General features: G+C 39.0%; 1 protein-coding gene across 3 annotated transcripts; it reads left to right on the forward strand.

Moving 5' to 3' along the window:
- Window positions 1-1,379: 1,379 nt before the first annotated feature.
- On the forward strand, window positions 1,380-15,138 carry Acod1 (aconitate decarboxylase 1). Of its 3 annotated transcripts, XM_013141262.2 has the most exons (6): window positions 1,380-1,538; window positions 4,105-4,216; window positions 8,168-8,329; window positions 9,268-9,357; window positions 12,043-12,248; window positions 13,045-15,138. In XM_013141262.2, exons 2-6 carry the CDS (start codon window positions 4,175-4,177, stop codon window positions 13,988-13,990), a joined length of 1,446 nt encoding a protein of 481 aa, XP_012996716.1. In that variant the 5' UTR covers window positions 1,380-1,538; window positions 4,105-4,174; the 3' UTR covers window positions 13,991-15,138. The 3 variants fall into 3 exon arrangements, with proteins under 3 accessions (XP_012996716.1, XP_063102944.1, XP_063102945.1); XM_063246874.1 differs by lacking the exon at window positions 4,105-4,216; XM_063246875.1 differs by lacking the exon at window positions 1,380-1,538 and having other exon boundaries at window positions 4,099-4,216; window positions 8,178-8,329.
- Window positions 15,139-21,074: the final 5,936 nt, after the last annotated feature.

A 21,074-nucleotide genomic window follows, 5' to 3' on the forward strand; every position in this document is an offset into this window, starting at 1 on the left:
TTTGGATGTAAGAGTCCACCCTTCCCCTGGAAGGTGGCTTTGAAGTCAGCTTATCACAGTTGTCTGAGATGATCATTTCAGACCTACCACATTCTGTTTGTGCTATGTGAAGCCTAGATCTGAGTTTTCCCAGTCTACATTGTGGTTGGGAACCCCAGCTTCAAGCAGCAGTGAGCTTATAAATGGAATTCACTATCTTCACCACTCTCAGGCTTCTTCCCCATATCATCTAAGTAGGTACAATCACAAGCACAGTTCCGTTTGATTTCTTATTAGCCATTCAGAATACACAGAGTACTTATATTCCTTGCTGCCCGTCACTTCTCTTTATATCTCACACCCTTAGCTTCTCTCTCTACCTCTTTTTATTCCATGCAAAGTAACTGCTTTTGTCTTCATTTTACAAAGCCTGATGAATAGTAGAGAATTCTTATCTTGAAAAGAAAAATTTCAAGTTAGAAATTTAATCTCATTGTTCCTTGAATCCATCTTTGCAAGTCCTTCCATGTGGGGTTTCCTGCTGGCCACATCCCTCTGTAGCTCCTAACCATACCAATCCATTGACCTTGACCTTGACCTTATGTCCAGAGTCCCAGTAGTTCCCCACAGGCTTTCTGCAAAAGAAGCAAAGCTACTCACCATCATCTCCCAGAGATGCTCCCTGTACATTTTTATGCAGAAGCCATTTAGCAATTCTTTGTTCCATAGCTTTTCCTTGTTTGATGTGATTCATGTAAATTTCCTCCAGATTTGAATGGCAATCTTCCCAAAAGATAAATTCTGCACTACATCTAGAATGACAGTTTCCAATTCTAAATAACTTGATTGTTATACCCACTAAAGGTTCAAATCAGTTGGTCTAACTGGACAGCCCAAGGCAAGTGGCAGTTCCCCAAGTAGCAGAGTTAAGCCCAGGCAAGCCAGGCTATCACAGGTGATTCTAAGCAAAGAATCCTGAACATGTTATGTTAACGAAGACTCAGGCAGTAGTATAGAGAGGTTAAGGCAGGTAGTATGGTCCAAACGCAAGGCAGAGGACCATGAACCAGATTTACACAATGATGCAAAAGACAGCTCAGGAATAAAGTTCCAGTTTGTTCGGGGTATGTGAAATTTAAAAAAAAATTTCCATACATCCAGGTTTATCACCTTAGAATAATTTTTAGAAGTGGAATACTTGAAGAGTGTGAATATTTTTATAATAGTAACACATGGCATCCAAACATCAGAAGCAATTCTAAGTTTATCATGAATTTGCCTCTCTGACACCCGTGAACAGTTCATATGACCATGACTACTACACTTCCTTGCCTAGTTTAATTGTTCATCTACTGGTGATTGCAAAACTGACTTCAGGGGAAGCTGAAGTGAGGTTAGCTCAGAGGCATTGAAATTGTAGGAAATTCCTGACCTAGAACAAAGTGAAAGAGAAAGAGCCTAGGAAAAAGAAAGTATATAAAGGCAGTAGCCCACTGGCAAATCACTCCTGCAATTCACTCCTGAGCCAAACTCTTCTTTAGAACAACGTGATGCTCAAGGTATTGTGACATTTTAAATAGCTAAAGCTTCTTTTCTCGCTTAAATCTTCCTTTTCCAATCTTTTCAGTTGCCTTCTCCTTTTAAGAACTGCTTGCTGTGTTTCAAAACTGGCATTTTAACTTTTCTGATAGCCTCTGAGATGCCTAATTAAATCCATCTTCATTCTCATCTGCATTTTACAAATCGGAGACATGATTCTATTGTATCGTATTAGGAAGAAAATGAATCATTGTAAGTAAATTAAGCTTTGTACTTGTCCTTTGTGGCACTGCTGGATTTCATTTCTAATTATTTATTTGCTGTCACCATCTTCTCTTATCCCCTGATAAGGTTTCTGAGGCAGAACGCAGCATGTATTCGTTTGGCATTCTAGAGATCTTAGCACAATAAGTTCACAAGAATTTGTAAAGTTCACTTATTAAATGGTGGCATATTGTCTCCATTTATACATTATTTCAATTACAGTATTTTACTAAAAGGGGATGCAAATGTGATGAGAAAGCCAAGCAAACTGTGAAGACCTCTTAAATGTAGAGAAGTGTAAGATTCAGACAGCTGGCAGCTGTATACTTGTTTCCTTCCAGCTCCCTTCCTTTCAGGGTCACAGGTTTAGGGCTCATATATTCTTAGAATCAAGTGAAGGGATGGCATTCAGGACCACTCAGGGAACCCCATCTCCCCCACCCCATCATAGATCACCAGCAGTACAACCTTGTGTAGATGGATGCCCCAGTGACTGCCTGGGCTCCACGCTGACATCCCCTACCTGTTCCCTAGGCATATCTCAGTCCCCACAAGTCACTATCCTTTCAGATCTAACTTTGAGCGGATGACTCATCAGCCACTAAGTATCTTCAACCATGGAAGTGATTGGAGTGGGAAGACGGGTAAAAAGGACATTGTCGTAGAAACAAGGATCCAACTAGATCTTGAAGCCTTAAATTTTACTTGGCAAATCCTGAAGCCCCCCTTCCCTCCTTCTCTTTCTCTCTTCTCTCTGATGTTTTTCCAAATATTTAGAAACATGAAAGTCAGAATTATTGTTATTGTTCACCCCAACAAAAAATGCTCCTGCCAGCATCCTATCTCCCAGCTGTTTTCTCTCCTGCTTTCTCCCATCTCAAGCTCCCCTCACTTTCTACCAAAATTTCAGAAGCATAGGAAGTTAGTCACCCTTTTGTAAACGGTGAGCATTCCTCGACTTGATAGATCTAAATATTCCAAGAGTGGGGGCCATGGTAAAGGACCTTTGGCAGGATCCTGGTTCCATCTCTTTCCTCCCCTGACACGGAGATCAGCCTGAGATATCCTCTAATGCAGCAACTCCGTACCCTACAGTTAACAAGTGAGTGTTCTCATGCTGTCAGAGACAAAGGAAGTTACCCAATATTTTACCCAAAGGTACTAAATGCTAGGCATATATAGAATGAAACGCCCCTTCAAATTACATGGTTTTGCCCTTGCATCACTCTACCACAAGTCTATTTTCTTCAGCAGTAATTATTTATCTCTGTCTAAGTTCTGTCCCACCTATGTACAGTCCATCTTCCCATGGAAGATTTGATGGACACAGGGTCAGCGGAGGTACCAGAACTTCATCTTTTCACTTGTGACCTAAGAGTGACAAACATACTTTCTTTTACATATATTAATGATGCAAAGGAGCACCAGTTATGTTTAAGAATGGTCAGTTTAGGGGCCAGTGCAAAAGATAAATTACACACTGTCAGAGCAGATGCAATGAATTATGAAGGCAATTGCCTTACTGTAATGCTGACAATGTTGAACATGCAGTCAGTGTTTCCTTAGGGACAATGAAAAAAATCCCCCTTCCCATGACCCTTAGGTTGAAGTCTGATTCAGGGCCTGTGCATATCATTGGACAGTATTTAGTAGCAGTGGACAAAGATGCTGAATCAGAAGGAAAAGAGGCTGGAAAACTCTTACGTATGTCTGGGGAAGCATTCTTCCCCTGGAAGCAGTAGCAAGTTTCCACAGAAAAAAGTAAAGCTTGATGCTGATAAAGACGACAGTGACAGCAATGATGACAACAATGATGATAAGGAAAATGAAGAAAAACTCTAGTTTAGAAAAAAAAGGCAGAATGAAAAGATTCCAGATCTTCCAAGCCGAAACCAAATCCAAAAGGTCAAGAATTCTGCAAAAACAACAAGATGAAAACACCTAAAACAAAATGGTCTCCTGTGTGATCCCTGGTACCCCCCCCAAAAAAAGGTCTCATTCTGTAGGAATATTAAAGCAAAACACACACACACACACATACATACATACATACATACAAACAGCAACAATAACAAAAAAATAAAAATAAAAAACAGAAACCAAGTGTATCCATGCTATGGTTTATATCTAGATGTCTCCTGAAAGCCTCATGCAATCACAGGTGGGGCTTTGGTGAGGTGGTTGGATCATGGGGCATTATGCTCATTGGTGGATTAGTCCACTGATGAGTGTGTAGCTAAATGCACTTTTAGGAGGTAGAGCTGGAGCTGAAGAGGAAGGTCACTCCGGCTGTAGTCTAAAAGGGTATATCTCCTTCTCCAGCTCCTCCCTTGGAGTTCTGCTTCCTGGTGACCAAGAAATTCACAGCTTTCCTCTGCCAGACCCTTCCACCATGACTTCCTGCCTTAAAGCCAGCCAACTGTTGACTAAAACTGTAGTCAAAGTAAACCTTTCTCCTTTAAATTGTGGGTATCTGTTGAGTATTGTGTCTTAGTGGCAAAAAAGTGACTATAGATTTTGGTACCAGAGAAGTAGGATCATTGCTATTGTACTATTTAACCATGTAGTTCATAAGTCTTTAAAAGTTGTTATGAGGAGGAATTCAGAAGGGTTTGGAAATTTCAACTGGAAAGGGAGCATTAGATGCTGTAAGCCAAGCCTGATGGGAGATTCTGCAGTTCAGTTAACAAGAATGCTCATGTAAAAAGCAAATAGTACAGACCAGGCTCAGCAAGTTTCAACTGGGAAACAAGAACTCCACTGGCAGTTAGACTCCAGGCAAGGTATGCTATGCTCTGGCAAAAATTTGTCTACATTTTGCTTATGACCTCAGACTTTGCAAAAGACTGAGATTAAAGGTTGCAAATTAATTAATCTGGTAGAGGAAATTTCAAGGCAACCAAACATTCAAGCTGAGTATTGGTATTGTTGGGAGTATATAGCCAGTTCTATATTGAGAATCAAGACCAAATGATACAGCTTTCTGATTTTAAATTTTGAGTTTCAACAAAAAAGAAGTGCCTATAAAGCTGGAGAGAGGAGAGCTTGGTTGTATAAAATTAGCATATTTTACATTAGAACAATATAAAGATGCTTTGAAGACATAGGAAGAATAGAAGAAAATTAACTTGCTGGGAGTTCATTCACAGTACTGTCATCTAGGCACTCAGAGGCCTCTGCAATTGTGATTCAAGGGAGCCCAGCTACTGTTCCAGCTGGTAACAGACCTTGCCATTATCACATGGTGCTGATTTTATAGGCATGCAGAATGCAAGAGTCCTGGGTGTAATGGAGGCTTCTACCCAGATTTCAAAAGAAAGACTAGGAATCTGGGCAGTCCCCAGGAGAGCAGTGCATGAATCTGTGAGACTGAACTGAAAGTGTAGTGGGAAAAGCCAGGAAAGTGGAACATTACTGAGGAAAGCTGCAAGGAGTGAGCAAAGCCAGCCCAAGAGAGAAGCCATGAAAGCTACAAGCCCTGGCCATGCAGTATAGATGAGCTTGTCCAAGCCCCTTGGAGTTCACATCTCACCACTTGTCCAGGGTGTTGGACTCAGAATTACAGGATTTAATGTTTGCCCTGCTAAGTTTCTGTCTTGCTTTGGTCCCAATTGTTTCTGTCCCCATATTTCTGCCTTTCAAAATGTGAATGTGTCACTGTGCCATTGTATGTCAGCAATGTATAACTTTCTTTTTTGTTTTTTCATAGCTAAGAGTTTGCTTTAAGTTCAGAGGAGACTTTGGACTAGGACTTTTCAGCAATGTAGAAACCGTTAGAACTTTGGCAACTCTTAGAGGTGGACCAAATACATTTTGCATAAAGTGATATATATGAGCCTTTTGGGGGCCAGAGATGGAATGTTATGGTTTATCCCTAAATGTTCCCCCCAAAGCCTCATGTACCCACAAGTGGGGCTTTGGGGAGATGACTGGATCATGGGGCACTGTACTCACTGGTGGATTAGTTCACTGGTGAATTTATAGCTAAATGTACTGTTAGGAGGTGGGACTGGATCGAGAGAGGAAGGTTGTTTCAGGCATGGCCTAGAAAGGTGCATCACCTTCCCCAAGCTCCTCCATTGCAGCTCTGCTTTCTGGCCCCCATAAGGTGAGCAGCTGTCCTCTGCCAGACCCTTCCACTATGCCTTCTTGGAGCCAGCTCCTATGGACTAAAACTGTGAGCCAAAACAAGTCTCTCCTCCTTTAGGTTGTGAGTTTCTGTTGGGTATTGTGTCTCAGCAACAAGAATGTGACAAAGATAATCAGTTATGTGAAAAATTCCTTGCAGATGATGGACCAGTAGGCCATTTAAAATCTTTAACAGTACAGAAAATCTTTGTAAGAAAACAGTTTAGTTTGTTACAGTTTTCCATCTTATTTCTTTTCTGTAGCATTTGATATCTGACAGTCCTTTTTATAATGCAAAGTGTTTGATAAGTGTTGTCCAGGTTTGCCAATAATGTATTTTTCAATAATGTAAACTGTTCAGTTTTTAAACTCTTTGTTTTAAGTATGAGATGCTACAATAGGATGTAGTAGGACTGGCAATCAGACATATAGATGATGGAAATTAAAATATGTATATGAAATAAACTTGATATTTTAATAAAGAAAGAAAAAGTAAAACATTTTTAACTATACACGCAGAAAACAAAATAGTGTGTATGCTATTGAAAGACCTGTTACTTACGAAATTCAAATCATCCTATTCTACAGTATCTGATTTATGGGTAGAAGCCAATGGCTTTTCCCTCCAGGATGATCACAGTGCACTTTACACTCACGTCCACAGTGATCCCTCTTCCTCCTCCTATGTCCCCTCTCTTAACAAATGACACTTCCTTGTCCCCATCCAGGTCATGTGCTACCACAGCAGTCTCTTAACTGCTCTTGTCGACCCCACTCAAACACATTCTTTCAACACTTGCTAAGGAGATCTTTCAAACACAGTTCTGATCACATCTCTACCTATCTTGTGGCAACACTGTGGTTCCCCAGGCTGCTCACTGACATCACTGTTTCTAGCATAATATAGCAACAGTCATCATTCAGTTGTAAGCTGCAAATGTATTTTTCTTACCCCTGCCCACTGCTTGCAGCTCTGGTGTTCAAGATTATGCCATACCTACACCCCTCCAAGCCTTGGCCCGTGCTGCTGCTTCTACCTTTAGCTTCCACCCTCTTCCTTTCGCCCTCACCTGGCTTACTCCTTCATGTTCACAACCAGATTAGCTATCCAAGTTTCTGGAAAATCCCCAGCAACAAGGAAGAGAAACAACTTGCAATTATGCAAGTTCAAACTTTCCAGTAAACGTATTTTAAAAAGTAAGAAGAAAGTGATTAATATTTTATTTAGCCAACTGTCCTAAATATTGATTTATCAATATATTAATATTGATTCATCATGTGAACTATATTTTTAAAATATTGAGATGCTTTAGATTTTTTCCCCACTAAGTCTTCAAACTTCACAGCAGTTTGTTTTACTCCTGTGACACATCTCAGTTTGTAGTGACTACATTTTAGCCATCCAATAGCCACATTGCCATGTTATACCATACTAAACATAACACCAGAGCACTTAAGAGTTACCCTGAGGCTGGATGTGTAGCTCAGTGGTGGAGCTCTTGCCTGCATGCACAAAGCCCTTTGTTCCATCTCCAGCACTGAAAAAAAAATCACCTAAGAATCTGAGTGAAAAGCCTGTGCCAGCTTCCCACCATTCAACTTCTAAAGGTAGTCTTATTCTGGTGGTGTAGAGTGAGGTCATTTTCAAAAGGAATCCCAGATTGTTCTGATGCTCATTCTCCACCAACTGCACCTTAGAAAATGTGGGTTGATAGTGAAGTGTTCTAATTTTGGAGTTAAACCTATAGGCATTTGTGCCCAGATTCCACCATTTAAGAGCTATGAAAATTAGCAGTGTTAGCTCTCTAGGTCTTGGACTGCTCACCTGCAAAGTGAGATTCACAGTCTCCACCTTAGAGACCTGTGGGTATGGAATGGTGTATATCAAAGAATGGCAACTCTTAGTGTCTCTAGAGTTCCATCTCAAGCCACCTCCATTTCCCAGGTGAGATACCCCTCCTTCCTCACCCTCTGGCTTTCTGTGCTTCTCTCTAGATGGCCCATCACACTCCGTTGTCATCATCTGCTGTCTTACCTGTGTCCTCACCTCAACCAAGGACAGAACCTTGCTATTATGCATTTCTACATCCCTGAGACTCATAAACTTGTGCTCAGTCCACATCACTCTTTGAAAATATGACTAAATTTTATCAACTAGATTTCCTCTAAGAAAAAACTCCCTTGAATTCTCTTCTAGAAAAGAAGCATGCAAAGACAAAGTGGAAAATGACATCATTCTAACCTTTTCCTTTTGAAGTCTGTCACAGAAAGCTTTGCCAACATCATCCATGGCTTGAAAGTAGGACACTTAACAGATCGCGTCATTCAGAGGAGCAAGAGGATGATTTTGGATACTCTGGGTGTTGGATTCCTTGGAACTAGCACAGAAGTGTTTCACAAAGTCAGCCAATATAGTAAAGTAAGTAATTCAATATTTATTCCAAAGCTAAGAGCAAATGTATACAGATGACTACTTTGGGCTAGACCTGGAGCTATGTGCCTTGGTTCTATACTCAGTTATATGACTCAGTTACATGTGACTGATTTGTACAGCCCTGTACAAATTATCTCAGCTTCATTATCTGATTTTAAAAATTCATCCATATTTTTACTGTCAGTATATCAAAATCACTCACTAATAAAATGTCACAGCCTATTATCAGATTGACGGAAAGCACATTGCAACCCAAGTCTTGAAAGTAAAATCACCTACCACAGACCATTTGTTAATGCAAAGTCTTCAAAGATTCTCTGAAATTAGGCATGGGGTACAGACCTATAATCCTAGCACTCTGTGAGGCTAAAGCAGGAGAATTAAAAGCCAACCTAGGCAACTTAGCAACTTAGTAAGACCTGTCTCAAAGTTTTGTTTTGTTTTGTTTTGTTTTGTTTTGTTTTGTTTTTAAAAAGGGAGTTTAGTATGAAGCCCTGAGTTTAATCTCAGTACCACAAAATAAAATAAAAACAGAAAAGAAAATATTTTCTGAATAAAAAGCTAGTGGAGTATCCAGAGCAGAAAGGGGGAATGACATGAAAAATATGGCACCCACTTTCCATAGACTTTAGCTGGGTTAGACAGCACGTCCTCTTCTGTCCTGTATTTATGCCAAGGAAATAAAAGTGAATTCAAGTTCACTTACCTGGGGCACTTATGGATTGAGCAATACCATCTTCCCCTCCTACCATGAATAAGGTTGTGTATTCTTCTACAAGGAAGAATTTTAATGATTAAGGTTTCTAAGGGTTCAAATAAGGACCATTAACATCATGTCTTCAAAGGTAAAGAAACACTCTTGAAATGCACACTGTGTGTATTATGTTGATTCAGCATCACTGATGTATATTCTTCTGTTCCAGATCTACAATTCCAATACATCCAGCACGGTTTGGGGTCAGCAAGACTTCAAACTCCCACCATCGTATGCTGCATTTGTTAATGGTGTGGCTGTAAGTTTACATGTCTTTTCAACTCGTAGATTGTCATAGTAATTCCAAAGCCAGAAACTACCTTAGGATTGCATAACTTCCTTGTTTTATAGATAAGATCATTAAAGCTCAGAAATGGTGTAGCCTATCCTCTCTTACTGTAATAATTTCAGTTTTTATTACTTTCCTGTTTTTATAATAAATTTGTGTTTTCAAACAAAATGTGAAATAGATGATGTGAAAAGATTTAGATGAAAGCATTCCCCAAGATTTCCCAACTGTAAATTCTGGATGCATAAGCAAAAAATATAAAATCTAATATCCAGATACAATTCATTCTCACTTTCTTCTGTTGAGTGTACAAATTTCTGTCCAGTAATATTCCATAATATTCTAGTAATATTCTGTTTCTTCATTAGCTCTTTATTGGCAAAGAAATAATGGCCACATGATGTGTGTGTCTTCTGACACACTTCTGACCACTTCTGACAGATGGCTTTTATTTCTTTATTTTTTTCTGTGCATGAGGAGAAGTCTAAATCTAAAAGATCTGGACCTACACTTGTGATGTCTGATATTCTCTTACAGTTTATGAGGAAAGTATCTCAGACTGTTGAAGTCAAATGCAATTTGCATTTAGCAAGCAGTTAGGAAACCCAGCAGTCACAACAAACAGACAGAAATTCTGTTTTTAAAAGAATTTACAGCTATGACCATTTCTTGAATGAAAAAAATGACTGGAATGAAGAGGAATAAAACCTTACAGCAGCAAATAGTGACCTTAAGATATAATTAATAAGAAATCTAGGTTTGAGAGTTTTTATGCTGTTCTTGCAAATTCTGTAGAAATTTAAAATTATTTTGTGATAGATATAAAATATAAGATTTATGTAGAATAAATCACTAAGTGTTTAATGTGATGTGTTTAAAGAATTAAGGAGAAAAGAAACCATGGTTTTTGTGCTTAAGGGGTAATATGGATTTTTCAAAGGTTTCTAGCTGCTCATTCAAGACCTAAGACCTTTGCGGGGGGCCAGGGAAAGTGGGGTCACCAGCTGCTGTTCAAGGTTCTGCCTGCCTGGAAGCAAAAGAGTAGTGAATCCCAGTGTCATCCATGGATTAAGAATCACAGCTTCTTACATAGGGAAGCGCAAAGAGTTCATGAACAAATGCAAACCACATGGGAAGTACTTCAAACAATCAACAACTGGGATCTCATCTTATTAAAAAGTTTTTGCACATCAAAAGAAATCACTAATAGAGTGGAAATAAAACTCACAGAATGGGCAAAAACTTTAGCCAACTTGTCCCTCAGATAAAGGACTTATATTTACAACATATAAAGAATTGAAAAACATCAGGTCCCCCAAATTCAAAGACAAAAATGAGCATCTGAGATGAACACACACTTCTCAGATGAAGAAATACAAATGACAAATAAATATATGAAGAAATGCTCAACATCACTGGTCATTTGAGAAATGCAAATTAAAACAACACTGAGATTCCATCTCCCTCCAGAAAGAATGGCTACTATCAAGAAATTAACCAATAACAAGTATTGGTAGGCTTGTGGGGAGGAAAGGAATGCTTTTCCACTGTTGGTGGGAGTGTAGACTGGTACAACCACTATGGAAATCAGTACAGAGCTTCCTCAAAAAAGTAGAATTGGAGGTCCTATTCAATCCAGTTATTACTATTCTGGGTATCTTCCCAGAAGAATTGAAAACATCATACCACAGGGACGTATGTGCATCCAGGTTTACAGCAGCACGATTTGTAATAGCTAAATCTTGGAAACAACCCAATTGCCCATAAATCATGGAATGGATAAAAAAGGTGTGATTTTTTATACAATGGAGTACTTCTCAGCTATAAAGAAGGATAAACAAGGTTTTTATTGGTAAATGAAACAACTTGAGACCATACTCATAAATAAATCAGACTCACATATATTGTTTTGTCTCCCTAGTATAAATTTTAAAAAGTAAATAAGATCCTAAATTTTACAATAGATATTGTGAAAATAAAAGGGAAAGAAAGTGTTCAAAAGGAAAGAACAACTGGATAGGAGAAAGGAGAAAACAAAAAAGGTAAAAGATTATATTATATACACATATATATATATATATATACGTAAATACATATATGATAGAAAATTATACTACCAATCTCTGTTAGTTCATCAAAAAAAGCAAGTTGTGTTTTCATTATCTGATTGTCTTGGTCATTTTTTATGCTTTTTTATGCATTTTTTATAAATCTGGTAATCTGAACAACTACCTTCAAGATAACAATATACAATATAGTAACTAGTGTTAATTTCCTATTTTTTGAAATTCTGTGTTGTTTTTATCATATTGTTTTGTTTTGTTTTGTTTTGTTTAAATAAAAATGATCACAGCTTCAAGCTGGGAATGATGGCAGAGTCCCAAGCACTCTGCTGAAGCAGGAGGATCACTATGAGTTCAAGACCAGCATGGGTTACAACTTGAGCTCAAGGCCAACCTGAACTGCATACTTTGTCTTAAACAAAACAAAGCAAGAAAAGTAAAAGAATCACAGCTTCTTCTTAGGTTTTAATTTCAGAAAATCAGGTCAAAAAATCTTATGACAAACCAGATTATTACTATAAATCCTTACTGGCCCAAAAGTCAACACATTCTTGAAAAAGCTGGATTTCTTAGTTTGTATTTTTTTATGCAGATTCACTCAATGGATTTTGATGACACGTGGCACCCTGCAACCCACCCTTCTGGGGCTATCCTTCCTGCCCTCACAGCTTTATCAGAAGCCCTACCTCAGAGCGCAAAATTTTCTGGCCTTGACCTGCTGCTGGCTTTCAATGTTGGCATCGAAGTACAAGGCCGATTAATGCACTTCTCCAAGGAAGCCAGTGACATCCCAAAGAGGTATGGAGAGAATTTTCCCAGAGGAGAAGCAGCCACATTCCTCTTCATCTGGCTATCTACCTAGAGGTTTCTGGTTTAGAGGCTGGGAGATTAGTTGGTTCCAGTCACATACCAAACCCAAAGTCATATACAAAAGTGTGACTTCGTAAGTGCTAATTAAAATGTCCTTTGAGTTTAGAGCTCAAATCAAGCAGCTAGGACTATGAAATAATTGGAGTCTGTTATCCCAAGGTGACTCATGTCATTTTAACTTCTATAAGTATTCTGAGTATTCTTAATCCCATCCTCAGAGAAGAATCTGCTCTGTTGTTCACTTAGATCCTTCAGATTAATAAGGACATTCAGAATATCCTAACTCTGGCTATAAATCCCACTGTTCAAAACTGGCCAGATGTTGGCTAAATCACATGGTTTGATCTAATATTTTCTCTGCCACTTGGTCCAGCCTGCTAGAAAAAAAAATGTAGAGTATGTACTTTCACAGTTTGTATCAGGAATCAGAAAATTTTGCCTGACAATAACTATATCATTTATAAAGAATTTGCTGTATATTAGCCATTGCTGTAATATGTGAGTTCATTCAAAGCTCCCAAACTCTGTGAGTGCGTACTGTTAGTACCACTTTATGTAAGAGAAAACAAAAGCAGAGAAGTGGAGTAAGTTTCTCAAAATCACACAGCTAATAGGTGAAAGCTGAAATTTGAATGCAAGCTGTGTGACACGGTTATTATTACTATCCAATACTACCTCCTGGTGGCTATAGTTTGTAAATCTCCAATTCTGTTTTGCTTTTCAGGTTCCATCCTCCCTCGGTGGTAGGAACTTTGGGTAGTGCTGCTGCTGCATCCAAGTTATTAGGGCTCAGCTTGGCAGAGTGCCAACAAGCCCTGGCCATTGCTGCTTCTTTTTCTGGGGCACCCATGGCAAATGCTGCTACTCAGACCAAGCCCCTTCATATTGGCAATGCTGCCAGGCATGGAACAGAAGCTGCTTTTCTGGCAATGCTAGGACTCCAAGGAAACAAGCGCATCCTGGACCTGGCAACGGGATTTGGGGCCTTTTACACCAACTATTCCCCAAAAGTCCTTCCAAGTCTGGATTCCCACAGTTGGCTGCTGGACGAGCAGGATGTAGCCTTCAAGCGTTTCCCTGCACATCTGGCTACCCACTGGGTGGCAGAGGCAGCTGCATCAGTAAGACAGCATCTTGTGCTTTCAGATGGAACCCTGCTTCCTGCTGACCACATTGGGAAAATTGTGCTCAGGGTTCCAGAGGTCCAGTATGTAAACAGACCCTTCCCAGACTCAGAGCATGAAGCCCGCCATTCCTTCCAGTATGTGGCCTGCACTGTGCTGCTTGATGGAGATATCACTGTCCAGTCATTCCACAAAGACCAGGTCAGTAGGCCACAGGTGACAGAGTTGCTCAAGAAGGTGAAGCTAGAGCATCCTTCTGACAACCTCCCAAACTTCGACACACTGTACTGCGATGTCAGTGTCACCCTCAAGAATGGAGCTACATTCACTGAGCACTGCAGTACCTTTTACGGTCACTGGAGGAATCCACTGAACCAGGAGGACCTAAAGAAAAAGTTCAGGGCTAATGCCACCAGGGTGCTGCCCCCCAACAAACTGGAAAGTCTTATAAAGACAGTGGAAAAGCTAGAAGATTTAGAAGACTGTAGTGCGTTGACCACACTTTTAAACGGATCAGAGGAGATTTCAATATCATCTAGTGTGTAATCACTCTATTACACAGTCTCTGCCCAGGCTCACGAGCATCCGATCCACTTTGCTTCTGGGCAGATTCAATAATTTGCTTTATAAAGCAAGAGCCTGCTGCTTGGTCTGCTCAGGAATAAATGAAGAAAGAGTCCAGAATAGTTATATATATTTTTTCCAAGAATTTTTGTGGGACTATTCAAATTACTTTAAAAATAATAATTAATAAACAGAAAAATATTTTTACAAACATTCCAAAGTGTAAAGTCAAAGTCAACTGCAATTTGCTAGAAGAGACATCTTCTCAGAATTATTTATGAGCTCCAGAGGAAGACGAGCCTGCATGCTGCGGGCTGACAGTGGAACAAGGCTCTGGTCTGATGTGCATGACAGAGCTGTTAGATGAGGGCTCGTTCCCCAGCACTCCACTGTACAAGGGTGCTTCTAGGGGATCACTGGGTTCAAGTCACATTTCTGCTACCTCCTTCATATGGCTTAACTTTCTGTATTTGTTGAACAAAAAGAAAACGCAGTCTGAAGATAAAAGTAGTTTGGCTCTAGAATCCATGGTCTTAAGCTTCACACTATTTTATCTTTTTGTGAAAAAGCATTTTTGAGAAAAATGTTGCCAGTGAAAAGTCAGAGATGCAATAAAGGATGAAAAGGAGGGATAGGTAAATATGTGAATGATTTCTATAACTACATAAAGTAATAAAAACGTCATCTGGAGTTTTAAAGTGCAAAAGTATCAATCAGTGTGTTCTAAATTCCTGGTGGTGTTCAAGAAAAGAGCAAAGCCCCTAACTCAAGGTATGGATCTCAAAGAAAGCATGTTAAAATTTCTAGGGTAAATTTGAAAAGTACAGAAGCTTTTATAAATTCCAGGAAACAGGAGGAGGAAATAGAACTGGAAAAAATAATACATAGGGAAAAAAGGAGAAAGGAAAAAATATTAAAAAGATATCACATACGGAAAACACCATAAGTACCCGGGATATAGCTCAGTGGAACAGCACCTGCCTGGCAAGCACAAGGCCCTGAGTTTGGTACCAGAAAAAAAAAGAAAAGAAAAGAAAGAAAGAAAAAGAAAACATCATAAAGATTGGTAGAAATTCAAGTATATTTGTAGTTACAAAAAGAATAAATGGGCTAAATGCCCGAGTAAATAAGACCAAGGCTATCTAAACATACTTTTAAATATTCACCAGCTTTGTTGATGTTTAATTTATATATCATTAGTGATTAAGTATTCTTGGCACTCAATCTGAAGCAGCACAGGAGAGATAAGAAAGAGACAAAGTATGAAGAGGCCTTTAATGAGGGGGCATGCCTGGCGCTGGGGAGAAATGCAGAGGTTCTCTCTCTAGACAAAGGGCTGGGGCCTGCTTGTATTAACTCTCATTGGGGTGGTGCTAAGCCAGCTGGTGACGATAAAGCAGGAATGATGTTCTATCCAGGGATCAGAGTGACTCTGGCACAAGACAGGAAGTCTATTTTGGGTGTGGAGCACTGGAGAAAGAGGACTGATAAGACTTTTTATGGTCCCTTCACCATGTTGAACCTCTGCCATGATGACTGGCAGATTTATGTGGCCAAAAACGTATCAGTTAGTTCACTCATCTTAAATGTACACTTCAAGTAACTAGTACATTTATAGAATTATGCAAATATCACTATAACCTACTTGGAATACTTCCTACTACTTCAAAAAAATTTCCTCGTTTATATTTGAAAGCAATCCCTACTCCACCTCCAGCCCTTCAGAAACAATAATCTTTTTGTCAATAGTTTGTCTTTTTTGGATATTTCTTATAAATGGAATCATGTAACAGGCAGTCACATGTGCCTAACTTCTTTCACTTAGCATAATGATTTTGAGATTCTCCCATATATGTATCGGTACTTTATTCTTTTCATTGCTGAATAGTATCCCATGGTACAGATGACCACATTTTGCTTGCCCATCACTAGTTAATAGGGAGTTTGATGGTTTCCAGTTTGAGCTTCTTTGAATTATTCCACATACAAGTCTTTGCATGTGAACTATGCTTCCATTTTTCTTGAGTAGACAACAAGGGCTGGAAATACTGGGTCTTCGGCAAATACATGTTTAACATTACAAAATAAATATCCTCCAATATAAAATGGGATAATTAGAAAAACCCAAAATGTTTGTAAATTAATCCTTTTCCTAAAGAAGTCTTGGATCACAGAAGAAGCTATAATGAAAATTGTAAGACATTTAGAACTAACCAGTGACCAAAAAATAATATATATTTTTAAATTATAGGGATGTAGCTAAAATGGTACTTAAAAAAGTATAGTGCTTCTATTGTTGTTTCTGTGTCCTTTAAAGTAGGGTCTTTCTTAGGATGTATTATGTAGTTGATGAAGTTTAACACAGTTGATTAGAATGGAGGTGGTTTATACTGTGACCATGAGGCATAATTCCATCATTGTCCTGTCCTTGTGGAGAAGCCTTCCTGAAGGATCAGGTCAGCCACCTGGAAGAAACCTGCCTGAGGCTGGACAAAGGCTCAAACTCACCTAGAGGTTCAGTCAGGATCCTCCCTGCATTTCGACCTCCTCTGCACACATCCAGAGCCCTGAATCAAACTGCCTCAGTGAAAGGCACACTCCGCCAGCTCTCAGGAGTCTGAGAGCTGGCTAAAGTGCATATTTGGGAATCCTCAAGACCATACACAGTCTGGTGATTCATTAGAGGGAGACCATATATAGTAGTCCTCATGGCACAGAATTATTATGGTGCCACTCAATTTTGATATGGTACATATCAAAATCAGCAAGAGAAAAAGATATAGGCAGGCTCTAGTGAAATCCACATACAGATCTCCAATGTTCTCACTCCCTCCCCTGAGGGAAAGCACTGAGAATAATCCCTTTTCTCAGCAGTGAAAATTTCAATAATCTACATGAAATGATTTTTCTTTAACAGAGACTCCGCACTGAAGGTTTTCATTGGTGGTTGAGTAAGGTGGGCCGCTCTACCTAGCAATAAGCAGAATTCTAAACTCAAAGAAGGAAAACAGACATCTAGCATCAATCATTGTTTGCAGCAAACTATCCTTATCACTCAGGGAGTGGGTCAAATACCCAGTCCCCGACATCAACAAAGCTCCATACAAGGGCCAGCCCTGGAGCAGCCCTTAAGAAATAGCCCAGTCTTGCTATATAATCACTCCTTTCTGTACAGCCTTTTCCACACTGAATCCTCTTCTTCACATGATCGTGAAGCCTCGTAGGATAGAAAAATCGAACTTTTCCTTCCCATTAGGAACTGACACTATGCTGTTGCTCCTGAGATCTATAAAGAGTATATTTTACCAGCGTTTAAACAAACAAGACCCACAGCGTGCTTAAACCCACAGACCAGAAAGCTGTAAAGATTTTATTCCACTACTTAAAATGAGCACCTTTGAGTTTTAAAGGAATTTTTATAAGTGATATTTTATAACTACTTTACTTAGAAGGCTTCATCAAAAAAAAAAAAAAATCACAGTCAAGTAAACCCTATGATAGGTCCATGTGACCCTTTTAAAGTCTGTGATATCCTATACAGAGAAAACTCCTTGGGGATGCTAGGGAAATTGTGAGGTTTCATTCAGTTCACAGCAGAAGATATGCTAGATTCAGATGACACAATTAATGTCAAAATGAGCAGAAACTGATGCTCTCAATGAACTATACAATCTAGCTTGAGTAGAGAGACAACCTCAAAATAAGTAGAGTAAGGAAAGTCTTCTGTGCCTGTTTTGGGTGCACTCTGCTCCCTGGGTTCTTTCATGGTGGCAACATCAACTTTGGGAACTGAGTAGGGTTGGGTTCATGATACCAGGGAAATCCAAACCTTGTGAGCCTTTCCTTACTAGAATTAATGGTTTCAAGTTCTTCCTGGGCTCTCATAGAACCTGTGACTACAAAAACCTGTGGTACTGCAGGAATATATTTCCTTCAGTTTTAATAGGACTTCCCCATACACAGCAAAGTCATAGAGAACTCAAGTGAGCAGCCAAGTCACCAATAGACACATTTCTTCCCTGTTCACCAGAGTTGTACAAGCAGGTACATGTGTGTTTGTGTGTGCATGTGTGTCTATAGCCCCTTCCCACTACCATAACGTCTACCTGCAGCATTGCAATTGTTGTTTTTAATCACTTGGGAACTGCATTATTTATTCTCTTTTATTTTCAACAATCCTGTGTTGAAAAGAAAAGAAAATAGCGTAAGAATAGTTCACAGAAAATAATCATTCAAAAGCAATCCAAAGCAAATGAATGTTTTACAGGAAACTACTCTGGTTCCTGCTAAACCTTGAGTACAACAGTTTGTAGCTGTATCAAAAGAATATATGATGCATAGAAACTGTTATAAAGTGTTATGGCTTTATTGGGATCATAAAAAAATAAAATATAGAATAATACAGAAAATGTGGTATATATACATAATCAAGTATTATTCTATTATAAAGAAGAATAAAAGTATGTAATTTGCAAGAATAAGGATGGAGTCAAAAATAATCATTTTGAGTAAAATAAGCCAGACTCAGAAAGAATAATATCACATGTCCCCCCCCCAGTATGTGCAATTTAATTAAAAAAAAAATGACAGGAAAGTAGAAGGGAGATTGTTATTAGACAAGAAGAAAGGAATGAGGAGGAAAGAGGAGGTGGGAGGTAATGAGGAGATGGATATGATAAGAATGTGTTACACACTGAAACCAAATATGTTACAAAATTAAGCCAAGCATGATGGCACACACCTGTAATCCCGGCAGTTGGGAGGCTGAGATAAGAGAATCACCGTAAGTTTGAGGCCAGCCTGGGCTACATGGTACCTGAACTGCATAATGTGACACTCTCTCAAAAATCTATAAAATTAATAGGCACTAGTAATAAAAAATTAAAAGGAAAAAACTAAAATTCATGTAGCCTTCTGGTTCAGTCATAAATGCAGAAATCAACATTCAGATAGCATTATCTTACTAAAATTCTCCTTGCTTTTATTGCAGGTATTATTAAAAACATATCAGCTATAAGAATTAGATCTTGGAAGCAGCCCACAATTTCATCAACAGATGAATGGGTAAAAGAAAATGAAGTATAGACACATAAGGAGTACTACCCCACCATAGAGTTCTATTCTGTCATAAAGAAGGATAAACCTGAGTAATCTGTAGGAAAATGGACTCACCCTGGGATCTTAATGTTAAGAGAAATAAATCTGACTCACAAGCTAAAATACCACATAATTTCCATTATATAAAAGAACTGAAGTATAAATAAAGAGTGAAAGGAAAGATAAGGTGGGAAGTAGGGAGATAGATCTCTCAAATGGGAAAGGGATCAAAGGTGGAGGAGAAGAGGATGAAGAAAGAATTAGGATGTGTGTATTCACCTGGACCAACTCCCCACAAGAAATGTAAACATGCACCTCAACATGTGCTAACTCTAAAAAGTGGCTGTCAAGTCAACAAGCCAGTCACTCTGGGCACTATGAAGAAGCTGAGCTGGAGTCCAGGAAACACGCTGGGCCACGCTGCAGTGACAGAATAGCTGTTCCATTTAGTTATAGCTAAAGTATTTTCACTTGAACAATTTCTTCTAAAGTACCATATTTCAAAAATGCTGTAAAACATCCCTTTCATTTTTCTTATCCTATCAAAAAGATAATATTAAGCACCCATGCCGTGAACACACAGGTTGGGACCGCATGGTTGGCGGCATCTCTGCAGGATTCCCTCCGTGGTTATATCCAGGATTCTGTAGCAAAGCAGCTCTATCTTTGTCCGCAAACAAACCTATTGGAAATAAAAATCTAACTGGATGAGTGGAAGTGTTTCTCAAGAACCTGATGGCAAGATTGTGAGAGGATTAAAATCATCAGCTCTCTCAATACTGCAGAATTCAAAACACACAGTCCCTGTACACATGAGAAACCTGCTCCACAAGAGGCTTCATTCAGGTACCGTTAGCAAGAGCAAAGAGCCTAGATTTACTAGGATCGGTAGGAAATAATTAAAGCAGCACAATTTGATCCACACAGCTGAATGATACAATATAAAAGAACTGCAATATTGAAATGTTTTTCTTCTAGAAAAACCCAGTGTATTCTGAAAGAGGACACCTCCCATAAGATGCAAAGCCACCTGGTCTTACCACCTTAAACCACACTGGCCTCCACTGAATGCCAGTCACCAAATACTGCAATGAAAGGTAATTAGTCAAGCTGACAGAAAAGCGCTCACAGCTCTATTCATCAGCGAGGCAGGGAAACAGAAAAGCTTGCAAAACCTGATTACCCAGCAGGGAGTTTTTCAACCTCCACTCCTCTCCCTCCTGCCTCACTATCATTATCCTCCTGACTCATGCAGCTTCCCTGGCTAGGAGAGTTAGCTGCTAGCACAGCGGAGAGGGCAGCAGCTGAAGGTCTCCTGGCACAGTGAAAGGGGTGAAGAGTCCTTCACAGGGCTGTCGACACTGCTGTCCTTCTCATGCAGGGCATCGGGGCCTTTCTAGCACCACCTGCAGAAACGGTGGAGCCAGGATTAATGAAATTAGCTGACAAGAGTGTAGGAACAATTCTAATGCAATGAATAGGTGTGTGTGATGTGAGCACTATACCCTGGATATATGGATCAAATTATCACACTGTACCACATAAATATGTGCAACAAAAATAATAAAAAGAAGAGTTAGATCTTGGAAGCAGCCTACAATTTCATCAACAGATGAATAGATAAAAAGCAGAATCACATACACATAGAATACAAAATTAATGAATAAATTCATTTTGTTTTTTTAAACATCAGTATACAACCTGCTGTCAAAGTTGTTCAGAGAATCTTTGGTACAGAGCTGGTGGCAAATTTTAAAGCATAAAATTTTTTTAAAAATCATAAAAAAAATTTTAAAGCATAGGCCTAATCATTTGAGATTTTACACAGTTTCAATATAGTACTGGTAGACTTTATGGACATAAAGAATTTATTTTAACCACATAATAATAAAAATAATAACCACTTTAATAATAGCTTTATAGACATAAAGAATTTATTTTAACTACATAATAATAAAAATAATAACAA

This window comes from Cavia porcellus, unplaced genomic scaffold (genome assembly GCF_034190915.1).
Source record: "Cavia porcellus strain 051 isolate PalLab524CR breed Dunkin Hartley unplaced genomic scaffold, mCavPor4.1 scaffold_4, whole genome shotgun sequence".
Taxonomy (NCBI): Eukaryota; Metazoa; Chordata; class Mammalia; order Rodentia; family Caviidae; genus Cavia; species Cavia porcellus.

Coding starts and splice junctions, on each gene's coding strand:
- Acod1 (XM_013141262.2), top strand. CDS start 4,175: ATGACTTCCTGCCTTAAAGCCAGCCAACTGTTGACTAAAACT. Junction 4,217..8,167: donor GCCAACTGTTGACTAAAACT/GTAGTCAAAGTA, acceptor TTCCTTTTGAAG/TCTGTCACAGAAAGCTTTGC. Junction 8,330..9,267: donor AAGTCAGCCAATATAGTAAA/GTAAGTAATTCA, acceptor CTTCTGTTCCAG/ATCTACAATTCCAATACATC.